Source organism: Balaenoptera ricei, chromosome X (genome assembly GCF_028023285.1).
Source record: "Balaenoptera ricei isolate mBalRic1 chromosome X, mBalRic1.hap2, whole genome shotgun sequence".
NCBI lineage: Eukaryota > Metazoa > Chordata > Mammalia > Artiodactyla > Balaenopteridae > Balaenoptera > Balaenoptera ricei.
This window is the reverse complement of record NC_082660.1, coordinates 96,899,871-96,913,489: the sequence shown is the minus strand read 5'-3', so window position 1 is coordinate 96,913,489 and position 13,619 is coordinate 96,899,871. Positions and strand designations below refer to the sequence as shown.

Below are 13,619 nucleotides of genomic sequence, written 5' to 3'. Positions count from 1 at the left end.
CACTTTCTTCTCAATTGCTTATGGAACATTCTCCAGGATAGACCATATCTTGGGTCACAAATCAAGCCTTGATATATTTAAGAAAACTGAAATCGTATCAAGTATCTTTTCCGACCACAACGCTATGAGACTAGATATCCATTACAGGAAAAATCTGTAAAAAATACAAACACATGAAGGCTAAACAATACACTACTAAATAACTAAGAGATCACTGAAGAAACCAAAGAGGAAATAAAAAAATACCTAGAAACAAACGACAATGAAAACACGACGGCCCAAAACCTATGGGATGCAGCAAAAGCAGTTCTAAGAGGGAAGTTTATAGCAATACAATCCTAAATTAGGAAACAAGAAACATCTCAAATAAACAACCTAACCTTACACCTAAAGCAATTAGAGAAAGAAGAACAAAAATCTCCAAAGTTAGCAGAAGGAAAGAAATCATAAAGATCAGATCAGAAATAAATGAAAAAGAAATGAAGGAAACAATAGCAAAGATCAATAAAATTAAAAGCTGGTTCTTTGAGAAGATAAACAAAATTGATAAACCACTATTCAGACTCATCAAGAAAAAAAGGGAGAAGACTCAAATCAACAGAATTAGAAATGAGAAAGGGGAAGTAACAACTGACCCTACAGAAATACAAAGAATCATGACTGATTAATACAAGCAGCTCTATGCCAATAAAATGGACAACCTGGAAGAAATGGACAAATTCTTGGAAAAGCACAACCTTCCGAGACTAAACCAGGAAGAAATAGAAAATATAAACAGACCAATCACAAGCACTGAAATGGAAACTGTGATTAAAAATCTTCCAACAAACAAAAGCCCAGGGCCAGATTGCTTCATGGGTGAATTCTATCAAACATTTAGGGAGAGCTAACACCTATCCTTCTCAAACTCTTCCACAATATAGCAGAGGGAGGAACACTCCCAAACTCATTCTACGAGACCACCATCACCCTGATACCAAAACCAGACAAAGATGTCACAAAGAAAGAAAACTACAGGCCAGTATCACTGATAAATATAGACGCAAAAATGCTCAACAAAATATTAGCAAACAGAATCCAACAGCACATTAAAAGGATCATAAATCATGATCAAGTGGGGTTTATCCCAGGAATGCAAGGATTCTTCAATATATGCAAATCAATCAATGTGATGCAGCATATTAACAAATTGAACGATAAAAACCATATGATAATCTCAATAGATGCAGAAAAAGCTTTTGACAAAATTCAACACCCATTCATGATAAAATCTCTCCAGAAAGTAGGCATAGAGGAACCTACCTCAACATAATAAAGGCCATATATGACAAACCCACAGCAAACATCATTCTCAATGATGAAAAACTGAAACCATTTCCACTAAGATCAGGAATAAGACAAGGTTGCCCACTCTCACCACTATTATTCAACAGAGTTTTGGAAGTTTTAGCCACAGCAGTCAGAGAAGAAAAAGAAATAAAAGGAATCCAAATTGGAAAAGAAGAAGTAAAACTGTCACTGTTTGCAGATGACGTGATACTATATAGAGTCCTAAAGATGCTACCAGAAAACTACTAGAGCTAATCAATGAATTTGGTAAAGTAGCAGGATACAAAATTAATGCACAGAAATCTCTTGCATTCCTATACACTAATGATGAAAAATCTGAAGGAGAAATTAAGGAAACACTCCCATTTACCACTGCACCCAGAAGAATAAAATACCTAGGAATAAACCTACCTAAGGACACAAAACTCCTGTATGCAGAAAACTATAGGTCACTGATGAAAGAAATTAAAGATGATAGAAACAGATGGAGAGATATACCATGTCCTTGGATTGGAAGAATCAACATTGTGAAAATGACTATACTACCCAAAGCAATCTACAGATTCAGTGCAATCCCTATCAAACTACCACTGGCATTGTTCACAGTACTAGAACAAAAAATTTCACAATTTGTATGGAAACACAAAAGACCCTGAATAGCCAAAGCAATCTTGAAAAAGAAAAACGGAGCTGGAGGAATCAGGCTCCCTGACTTCAGACTATACTACAAAGCTAGAGTAATCAAGACAGTATGGTACTGGCACAAAAACAAAGCACAAAACCAGTATGGTACTGGGAGAAAGAAATATAGATCAATGGAACAGGATAGAAAGCCCAGAGATAAACCCATGCACATATGGTCAACTTATCTCTGATAAAGGAGGCAAGAATATACAATGGAGAAAAGACAGCCTTTCAATAAGTGGTGCTGGGAAAACTGGTCAGCCACATGTAAAAGAATGAAATTAGAACACTCCCTAACGCCATACAGAAAAATAAGCTCAAAATGAATTAAAGACCTAAATGTAAGGCCAGACACTATAAAACTTAGAGGAAAACATAGGCAGAACACTCTATGACATAAATCACAGCAAGATCCTTTTTGACCCACCTCCTAGAGAAATGGAAATAAAAACAAAAATAAACAAATGGGACCTAATGAAACTTAAAAGCTTTTGCACAGCAAAGGAAACCATAAACAAGACGAAAAGACAACCCTCAGAACGGGAGAAACTATTTGCAAATGAAGCAACTGAGAAAGGACTAATCTCCAAAATTTACAAGCAGCTCATGCAGCTCAATATCAAAAAACAAACAAGCCAATCCAAAAATGGGCAGAAGACCTAAATAGACATTTCTCCAAAGAAGATATACAGATTGCCAACAAACACATGAAAGGATGCTCAACATTACTAATCATTAGAGAAATGCAAATCTAAACTACAATGAAGTATCACCTCACACCAGTCAGAATGGCCATCATCAAAAAATCTACAACCAATACATGCTGGAGAGGGTGCGGAGAAAAGGGAACCCTCTTGCACTGTTGGTGGGAATGTAAATTGATACAGCCACTATGGAGAAGGGTACGGAGGTTCCTTAAAAAACTAAAAATAGAACTGCCATATGACCCAGCAATCCCACTACTGGGCATATACCCTGGGAAAACCATAATTCAAAAAGAATCATATACCACAACTTTCATTGCAGCTCTATTTACAATAGCCAGGACATGGAAGCAACCTAAATGTCCATCAACAGATGAATGGATAAAGAAGATGTGGCCCATATATACAATCGAATATTACTCAGCCATAAAAAGAAATGAAATTAGAGTTATTTGTAGTGAGGTGGATAGACCTAGAGTCTGTCATACAGAGTGAAGTAAGTCAGAAAGAGAAAAACAAATACCGTATACTAACACATATACATGGAATCTAAAAAAAAAAAAAAAAGGTTCTGAAGAACCTAGTGGCAGGACAGGAATAAAGACACAGATGTAGAGAATGGACTTGAGGACACGGGGAGGGGCAAGGGTAAGCTGGGACGAAGTGAGAGAGTGGCATTGACATATATACACTACCAAATGTAAAATAGATAGCTAGTGGGAAGCAGCCGCAAAGCCCAGGGAGATCAGCTTGGTGCTTTGTGACCACCTAGAGGGGTGGGATAGGGAGGGTGGGAGGGAGATGCAAGAGGGAGGAGATATGGGGATATATGTATACGTATAGCTGATGCACTTTGTTATACAGCAGGAACTGACACAACATTGTAAAGCAATTATACTCCAATAAAGATGTTAAAAAAAAAAAAGAAAGTAAATAGGCATGCTAAACCCAGCTTACATTTGTTCCAACTGTTGCGGCAGCAAATGGAGACCCACATTAGGTGCAGAACATTATTTTGATTACTGTTAAGTGTTCCCAGAAATGCACCTGATTGTCAGGTTTTCAATTCTGCCAGTTCATTTGAAATGATCTGCTTCCATCTAGCATGGGTTTTGTAAAGCATAGTTACAGATTTATATATAATGTTTTACATATGACTCATTGTTCTTAGAATTTAGAGATTATTAGACCTACATTATCAGAAATACAGGCAGCACAGAAATACATCCAAATTTGAACTAGTCTTCTGTGAAGTGAATATCTCTTGAATAAGGCAAATAGACTCTTGAGTATGTAGAATAACTGAAATTTAAAAATTGTCCACTCAGACCTCATTTTAGTCATTATTTTAAACATTTTTCCAGACAAAATCTTTTACAATTACCTAAATTGATGAGAGTACTTCATTTCCTCTCCCTGTCCACCCTCTGGCAACTGTGATCATGACCAACAGAATTTCAGATTTCTATATTTTTAAAGATGTGAAAAATGTTCAACTCTGTGAAAATGTATAGGCCAAAATGCTGGGAAAACACCCAAAAAATATTTATTCTAGTTTACTGGACCCGTGACTTTATAAGTTACCCCATGGGCTTTAATTTATTAGCTTTTCAACATAAGATAAAATTGTGTAGTTATTTGTTTCATTGTGTTCTCCAAAGGACTATTAGCTCAATGGGGGCAGGGACCCTTTCTATTTTGATCTCCATTGTAGTCTCAGAGATGATCATTCTACCTGGTACATAATTAGCTCTCAACAAATATTTATTGAATGAATTAATGAATTCTGTGAAATTGCCAGAATATAGCAGCATAAAACGTGACGGAGTTAAGTGTTGTGGTAACTAGATCCTAAATAATAAAAAAGTTATCTAACCACATGTGACTTTCTTGGTTTTCCATCTCAGGAAATATGCCAAAAAATGTGAATAACTCAAGGCAAATTAATTTCCATTACTAGAAAAACAACTTACCTGCAACACTAGAGTAAAAACAACATCTTTATATGTAAATAGTTGTTCATCATTCCCACAATTATTTGAGTTCATCTTTGATAAGCGCTAGTGTTAGTTAGTATTACTCTCCCTATAATTTTGCTCCCAAAGAAAAGATTATACTGATTATATTGATCTATATGCTTTATTAAATAACTTACCTTTAAGCGCTTCTCTTTTTGGTGGTCCAATATTCCCAGGACCCATGGCTCCCATTGCAGATGAACTATTTGACTGGAGGAGAGGAAAAAAAGTCCAACATTCTGTAATTACTACTTGTATAACTTACATGACCAGTAATACTTTAAATTTGATAAGCTTTCCATCTACAGTTTCATTAAGCTTCCCAGTTTAATTATCCATTGTTGTTATATAACCAAGAGACAGATGTCAAGTATTATTTTGAATGTGTTTTCCTTGTCCTTTCAAAAAGTATTTGCTTTAATAGACCCCAAGGCAGAATTGATCTTTGATCAGACTAAATCCCCAGTTCCAGCCCAGTGAATCATGTATTCTTGGGGATAGGGGAATGAGCCACATTCATCTCTTTGAAGGTTAGAACCCAGTGTTAGAATAAGAGCATCGACCCCTTTGGGTTTTGGCAGTTGTCTGGTCATAGTTAGATGGGGGACAGAAGTATGGGAAAGTTTTCTAGAAATAAAAACAAACCACTAAATAGAGTCTAAGTATTTAGACATCAAACAACTCATTCAAAAGTCTTGATAATAGCTTTTACTTCTTTCCACTGTGGATATGAAATACTTCTTCGTCCCATCACCTCATGACACTGAACTACTGGATTTAAACAGCAACCCCAAATTAATAGTGTCAAATACATGCTGAACCACTTCAGTCTTCATGCAAGTTCAGGTTTATTTTGCCATCTTCTGTACGAGCAGACATACCCCCTGTATGGGACAGGGACAGCAGACATACTGCCCCTGTCTCACCAGTAGAAGAACAGTTTTCTTTTTTCAGCTGAGTATAGTGGCAACCACCTCATTGGTCCCTGTCAGGAGTTCTTCGATACTTCAAGAAAATCCCAATTTTTTTTTTTTTTTTTACTAATTGTTCTTGCTGATGTCAGACTCTGCAGCTCCAATTCACTCCATTGCTGGCAGTCAAAACTTCTTATCGCATGGTCCTGGCAAACTAGCACCTCCAACTCTCCTTTTCCAGGCCCCTGCCCTTATCTCCCAAGACTTCAGACAGGTACACAAGTTATAATGTCCTGTTTGGGCAAGAGGAATAGGGTCTGTCCTTGGAAGCTGGTGGAAAAGCTCATCTGTGTCTTTTTTATGCTAAATTATTCCAACAGCTATAAATTAGAAATTAATCTGTAACATCTCAACGGTTTCTGAGACAGAACTCGTTGCTTTCCAAAAGGTGCTTCAAAAGTGCTATGTCTGCTGTTAAGGTGTTACAGGCATTTTTATGTGAAAATCCCAAGACAATATTCTGTACATTTTTTTCTTTTAAATCACTAAAGTCATATAAACTTGCAGTGCTTTTCTTAAGTTATTAATCACCAGAATATTAATAATACTAACAGTCAATCAGGGTAAAGCATTTTTTGGAACCTGAGGGCCTCTTGTTTTGTTGAGTGCTTCCTTCCACAGCAAATTAAAATCCATAGAAATAAAAACTTGAACATTCCTGACAAAAATTGGTATGCTTTCCATGGACAGTGATGATTGGATCAGTATATCAGAACAGAGGAGGAGTTTCAGTTTATTAACTTAATGAAAATAAATGATTAAAAATAAAATTTTCAAGTGAAAAGATGGATCAGGGTAATAAAAACATTAAAAACCATCTGGCAATTGTTTCTATAAGAATATCATTTCAGCCTCTACCATGAATCTACATCCAATTATCTGAGCAATTTATCATTGCAATTCATGCCACTTTGCAATATGTAAGAGAGTTAGAACATCCTTGTTACGTTGTCTGTGCAGAGTGGTAAACCTTATTTCCCAAGGTCTTAAGATCCCCTCGTGAGACAACATACTCTCTTCCCAATCTCCTATATTCTTAACAATTCTTTGTGGGGATAGTGTAAATAAACCAATGTGTATGCAACAGTTCTAAATGCTGTTTTCAGTGAGTGTATTTTCAAAAACACTTCGCTCTTGTAATCGTTCCACAGTTCCCAAGATTAATACATGTTAAAAAATGAAAAGCCGTTTCTCTCCTGGAAAATTTAATAGTTCATTACAAACATTAATTTTTCTCCCACTGTTCTGATACCCCAATTCTATATCCTCTAATGATATCTGTACTGTGGTGTCTGAATGACCACTTATCTCAAAATTGCTTATAACCCAGATATACAGAATCATACATTATTATAGTAATTTTCCTCTATATATTGTACAATTTGGTAAAATGATTCTAGTCTCTCTATTCTCATAAGCACTCATCTTTCCCCTGGAAACACCTCTAGATGCAAATAAACATCTCCATACATAAATGCCAAAGGAAACAGGCTTTGTAACCAGGGGAAATTCTTATCTCTGAATCTGTTCTAGTTACAAGTTCCACTTCCCTTTATTCCGGATCGCTGTTTCTCTATATGACATACTTTTTTCTATGTGACATAACTTTACCTTTTCTATACTTTTTCTATATGGCATAACTTTACCTTTCCCAGGATTTATCATTCTATTTCAGTTAAGGTAGCAAAAACGAGTTTGCCTTCCCAAACTTATTGATATATTGCACTTAACTTTTTCTTCTGTGTCCTATTTGTTGTATATATTCAATGCTGTTACTAATGGCCTGCTTTTTCTTTCCTTCTTTGGCCTCTACTAAGAATTCTCCGACTAAAACTTCTTGGTTCCTAATCCTGGCTCCAAGCTGACTCAGTTCCCCTCCTCCACAAATTTTATTTCCATTGCATGTCTTATTTGATTCTGCCCTGTTCCACGTAACTTCTTCCTGGAGGGTGGAAGCTCATCCAGTGTCAATCTGGTTGACACTGGATTGGCTGCCTATTTAGATTATGCTACTTGTCTTTCCACACTATGGCCAAAAAGAATTTGGGGAGGAGAAAATTGATATGTATGTTCATGGGAGATGGTTTATTCACGGTAAACTGGTCATGATAACAAAGAACATTAAAATGGTTTAAAGCAAATTAATATATTCTGCTATAGTACGAGACTTTTTTATATAAATTTATTTATTTTATTTATTTATTTTTGGCTGCCTTGGGTCTTCATTGCTGTGCGAGGGCTTTCTCTAGCTGCAGGGAGCGGGGGCTACTCTTCGTTGTGGTGCGCAGGCTACTCACTGCGGTGGCTTCTCTTGTTGCAGAGCACAGGCTCTAGAGTGCAGGCTCAGTAGTTGTGGCACGCAGGCTTAGTTGCTCTGCGGCGTATGGGATCTTCCAGGACCAGGGCTCGAACCCCGGTCCCCTGCATTGACAGGCGGATTCTTAACCACTGTGCCACCAGGGAAGCACCTATAGTATGAAACTTCTGCCGCAAATTTTGTTTGCCTTCACATAGGCAGTCTGATAGCCAAGGTTTGCTAATATCTAAGGAGGAGGAGAATGGAGAGCAGGGCGTTACATGGAAGTATTTTGAGTATTCTGAGCTTACTGGCAGTGACTGTGGAATGGGCAAAGGTCAATTCATGCAACTGTCCTACCCAAAATGAAGCCCATCTTGCTGCTGCAAGCCTCCCTGAGGTTCCCTGTCCTGACCCCAAATGCTATTCAACTAATTAGATTCCACAGCTCTATCTGAGCATGTAGCCAGAAGCCAATTTTAATAGGCTGAAGCTAGTTTGTCCCCTTATTTGGCTCAAAATATTTTCTGTTCTGCTTTCATGTGTAGACAAATTTTTAAAAATTAAGGGTTTGGGGGCCCTAATTAATACTGTCTAATTAAAATTATTTGTTTTATAGAAATATTGTCTAGGCTTAAAAATCCTAGCTACCACTCTTTGTAATGGTTGTCAAGCATTCTTTGGCCATAAATATAAATGACAAACATTTTGAAATGTGGCTATTGCTACCATAGTTACAGAACTCTTTTCTTATTCAGTGTTCAGGTAGTTTAGAAAAAATATAATTACGTTTGCTAGAAATGTACTAGAGGTTATACTCTCATGCATAATCAGTCCTGCAACCTCCTGTGAATGTATTAGATGACAGAGCCCTGCTCCCACAGCAAGGTTGGAACAAGTTGTTCAAATACAGTTTCACAACTTAGTGTGATCAGAACTAATTCATCTGTAGGTATATTACCACCTGTCCGGACTCAAAGTCATCCTCTTCCGGATAAAGCAGCTTAGAGAGAGCCTGCAGAGCTGAAACTGAGGAAATGGTTTCAATTTCCATATTTTCAGATTCCATATTTTCAGCTTCTGCATTTTCAGATTCCATATTCTGAGGAAGAAGATAATCAGAAAGAGGTATTTTAGTCTTCTATTTTATTTAAGACATGAAGATTTTTCTAAGTTGTCATATCTCCCTTCTTTCCCTGGGTCACTCCATTATCTCTTATTCCTCCTTGAAAATCCTTGTAAACTCCTTCAAATATATGTATTTTGCTGACGCACAGACCTGGGGCAGCAAGTAAACGCAAGTATTCAGCTTGCTTTATTAAAACTTCGTGCTCAATCTAACAAGCATTTCTTGAGCACCTACATAGTGGTTCTCAGATTTTAGTGTGTTTAAGAGTCAATTGGGGAGTTAGTTAAAAATGCACATCCTTAAACTCTACCTCAAGAGAAAGGGTATGTCAGTGTCACGTAGAATGTACATTATTATTTGGAAACATACTTTTGTGGACTACCTTTTTATCTGTCTAATATATGCTGTCTAGCTTGTATATTCCTATTCAGTGAACTGAAAAGGATGTTTGTTGGGGGGAATGTCTCAAGGAACTTTACTCATTTCACACTTTTGCCTCAGGCAGGCCGGTATCTTCTGCTTTATTTAAAATTTTAATCAATCCTTGATGTTGCCTTGCATTATATTGCTATTTGAGACCTCTAGTGGGTTGGTTCATTAACTTTAGTGAAAGTTCACACAAAATAAATTGTTTTTTTCTGATTATAATAGTGATACTATATATGTCTATTGTGGAAACTTTAGGAAATAATACATTAAAAGTAGAAATAAGAGAATCACAACTACTTGTAATCCTACCAACCAGACATCAGTCTTTTAAATAATCTCTACCGTTATATTTGGAGTAGGAATTCAGGATCTTTAAAAATCTTGGGAGTGTCAAACTTTAATGAATAACCTGAATAAAGACTGTAGAATTAGGCCTATTGTTAGTGATTTGGGCATAAATATAATAGGAATCTTTTCTACACTTCTGCTGATATTTTTTGAACATTATTTTATAAAATTAATTCACAGGAAGCATTTCTTTAGTGCTTTTATTAAATGATCCACTACAATTTTTGTGTTGTGCCTAGAACAGTAATACAAAGGAATTCTCAAAAGTGTGCTGGTACAATCACCTGTCAAAATCAATCTGCATGTAAATGGCATTTTACAAATCTTTTGTTTTACTATTATATTTTACCATTATTTTGACTTTCCTTTTTAAAAGGAAAACTGATCTGAATGCTTATCAGAGATGTCAAGGGTATGAAACAAATGTTAAATTGCCCTATTGATCTAGCACAGAGGCAAGTATATCATAGTGGTTAAGAGTAAGGGCTCTGGAGTCATGTTGCTTAGATTTGTATCTATCGTTTACTTCCTAGCTCTGTGACTCTGGGCTACATCTTTTAAACTAATAATGATGTCGAATAACTTAATGATAAAACTCATTACATTGAAAACTCATTAAATTGGAAAAGGTGAAATAAGAGCCGATTAAAACAATCTTCTCTCACAGTATGGTCTGGTTGTCTGCTATGGAAATGAATAATTGACACATTAAATTAAACAAAGAGGCTTCTGTTTATATTTTTAAAGTCCTAGCTGATTATGTGTTCATTAAATATTTACTTAACATTAAAAGCAAAAAGTTTATTGAAACATTTTCTACCTTTGACAGTGAAAGGGAAAAATGGATCCAGATATCAGATGCAATGATATAAATGGTATTTTGAGTTGAGATTGTACAATGAGACTTTTAAAAAACAAATATAGCCGAAATTGTTTTACTATTCCAGCATTACCTACCTTACAATATTGTTGTGATGGCCGTATTATGCAACGTAGGTAAAAGAGTTTGCTAAAATATGAAAAGCTTTATAAAAATATCATTATTATTTGGCACATAGTGCCAGCACCCACAGGTACACGATGATGAGGCTTGCTAGAGCTTAATGGTGGGCTGGTGAGAGGGGAAGAAACTGGAACCAGTAGAACTAACCCAGAAGAAGGGTATTCAGAAGTGCCAAATATAGCATCTGAGTTAGCAATCAGAACTGCTATTCACGCGTGCTCATGGGCTTGGCAGTGACATGGCAGCGAGAGTCTCAGGACGTGAGCAGTGTTTCGGCAGAAAGGTTGAATAGCCATGGTTACAGGGAGGCCTATTTAGGTAAAGTAGGATCCTGGTCCATAGGTGGGGGTATAGGAGGCAGGATGGGGTTCTTGAGTATTATGGGGGAGTTGGCAGCTAGAGGAAGGTTCAGAATAAGGCAGGGCTCAACATCACAGCTAGAAAAGAGAAAAGGAAACAGGCACTCCATCAGAGGCTTTCTAACGTCCCAGTGGAGGTTATGAAGGAAGGCTGTGGTTCGGTAAGTACACTGGATACTGTATTTAGGAAAAGCAGATTAATTCTAAATCCCCATCAGTTGGGAAGTAGCTCTCGCCTGGTTCTCATTTGGTAAGAGGCAGGGCAGTGTGGGCAGTGGGAAGCTACACCTAGAGGCTGAGCGTCTTCAGTAACTGGAGCTGGCATGTAGTCAGCAGTTGGTGAATACTGAATGAAGTATGACTAAATTCATACGAATGTTGATTTCAAAATAGTCACCTTGGAATGTTATACATTGATGTAAATTATGCTATCGATTGCTCAAAGTATTTTGGAACTGCCTTCATATGTAGCACCAAGAAAACAGGTATGACTATGGTATCACTCAGTCTGATTACACATCAGATTTGTCTCCAAGTGATTTCTAGATATATCTAGATATCACATCTACTTTCAAAATATGAAGATTTGATACTTTGAGGATATTCAAAAGAATGTGCTGCAAGCCTCAAGGCGATTCTAAGAGAGTAGCTTCAAAAGTAATTTGAGCAATAACAACAGCATTAGAATAAGTGGATAGCCTCCCAAAGTGACTGCTTTGAAGGGACTACCACTCCTTGGGATGTAAAACAAATCATTCACAATAGTTTATAGTATGCTGTTTATATCTGAAGTATATTAGGAATCAGACTTTTTAAATTCCAAATTATGCTGGCATACAATGGCATAGGTTCATACTTAGCTAAACTGGAGTAGAAATATCATAATAAAATTGGCACTCCAGCAAAGATAATTTTTACCATATCAACCATAATAATCATCTATAAACACAAAATAATAAATCACAAGTTTGTTGATATTGTATTTTGACAAACAAAAGAATCAGCAATACTTTGTAAGTAACTAATCAAAGAACTCATTTATCAAAAGAGAAAAACAATGATCTGAATTTTTAGAAAACTATATTCTAAATTCAATGGAAATTAAGATTCTACTAGCTTTTTTAGAAGTCTAACAAATTAAGAATAATTTGTTAAACTATTAAAAACATATTAAAGTTCATTTGACAAATAGATAACATCGGAAAAATTAAAGCAAGATGCCTTTTTATGAACTATGCAGTGTTATTTATTTGTAGGACTATCTTTTATTTGTAAATTTGATATAAAGTTCATCTTGAGCCTGACAATCAAGGTCCTTCAGGATTTAGCCCCAACCTAATTTTCTGCCCTTCCCTCCTATTATTCTCCTACCTGTAATCTGCATTCTGTTAAAAACTGAACTGCTAATTAAACATACCCTATAATCTCCTGCCTTTGTACTTTGGAATGTATTCTTCCTTTTGCTTAGACTACCCAGATAGTATAGTGTAGTGATTAAAAAAAAAAATTCTGGAGCCACACTGCCTGTTTGAATCTGTCATTGCCACTTAAATAGGCCAAGAATAAATTTAAGGCAAATTTAAGCAGGAACTTCATTTTAAAAATATATTGCTAAATCTTTTATTTGAGATTTGGTTATTTAGAAAGTAAATTTTCTAGACACTTTTTTTTTCTCTCACTCTCTTTTGGCTAGGCCAATTCCAGTGGCAGAGTTTTCTAGACAGTGCTTTTAAGTTTTCCCACATCAACTTGGATCCTTAGGGCCTTCATAATTGATTGGGGGATCTCTTTCGGTACTAGCCACAATGAGCTAAAGAGACAGATGCTTCAGAACCAGCTCTTTACCAAAACATTGGAGCCATTTAGGGACTAAACAAGCTCAACCAGGATGACTCCAGACTCACGGCACCGAAACAATAATATCAATAACCCGAGATTAAGTCAGACTCTAGTTGAGAGGGCTGGGGTCTCAGCAGGAATGGCTCTTCGACCTGAACTAATTGGAGAGAAGTCTAGGTTAAATTAGTGAAAATTCTGAATTACACACTATTCAACAAGAAATGACATTTTATTAATTCAAGTTTATATAGCAAATAAAATCAGGGTAATAAAGAATCACCAAATAGCATCATTTCGGAACTTGGTTAATAGGTAAACACATATCCCTATGTAGAGTTACTGACTGTTTATAGCTGAATGATTTCAAAGTATTAAAAATTCATTTACTCTCTTAAATAAAATTGGCATTTCTTCTGCAACTTTATTTATATAGTACCTTATTTAACAATTCCTGTATTAAAATTCTTCTGAAAACACAAAAGTAAACATCATCTATGCCTATGTCTG

General features: G+C 36.2%; 2 protein-coding genes across 3 annotated transcripts in view; one reads left to right on the top strand and one right to left on the bottom strand.

Moving 5' to 3' along the window:
• Positions 1-13,619, bottom strand: part of DNAAF6 (dynein axonemal assembly factor 6) — a 43,941-nt gene that overhangs the window by 28,886 nt on the left and 1,436 nt on the right. The window contains exons 2-3 of one of the 2 annotated variants that reach the window (XM_059911184.1): positions 8,967-9,107; positions 4,873-4,945 (exon numbers count right to left, since the gene is read on the bottom strand). In XM_059911184.1, the coding sequence (XP_059767167.1) occupies positions 4,873-4,945; positions 8,967-9,104 (211 nt within the window). In that variant the 5' untranslated portion in view covers positions 9,105-9,107. The remainder of the gene's footprint in view (positions 1-4,872; positions 4,946-8,966; positions 9,108-13,619) is intronic. The other variant, XM_059911185.1, reaches the window with a different exon arrangement.
• LOC132357162 (nuclear pore glycoprotein p62-like) overlaps positions 11,136-13,619 on the top strand; it is a 78,525-nt gene continuing 76,041 nt past the window's right edge. The window contains exon 1 of the mRNA XM_059910453.1: positions 11,136-11,232. Coding sequence (XP_059766436.1) covers positions 11,136-11,232 — 97 coding nt within the window. The remainder of the gene's footprint in view (positions 11,233-13,619) is intronic.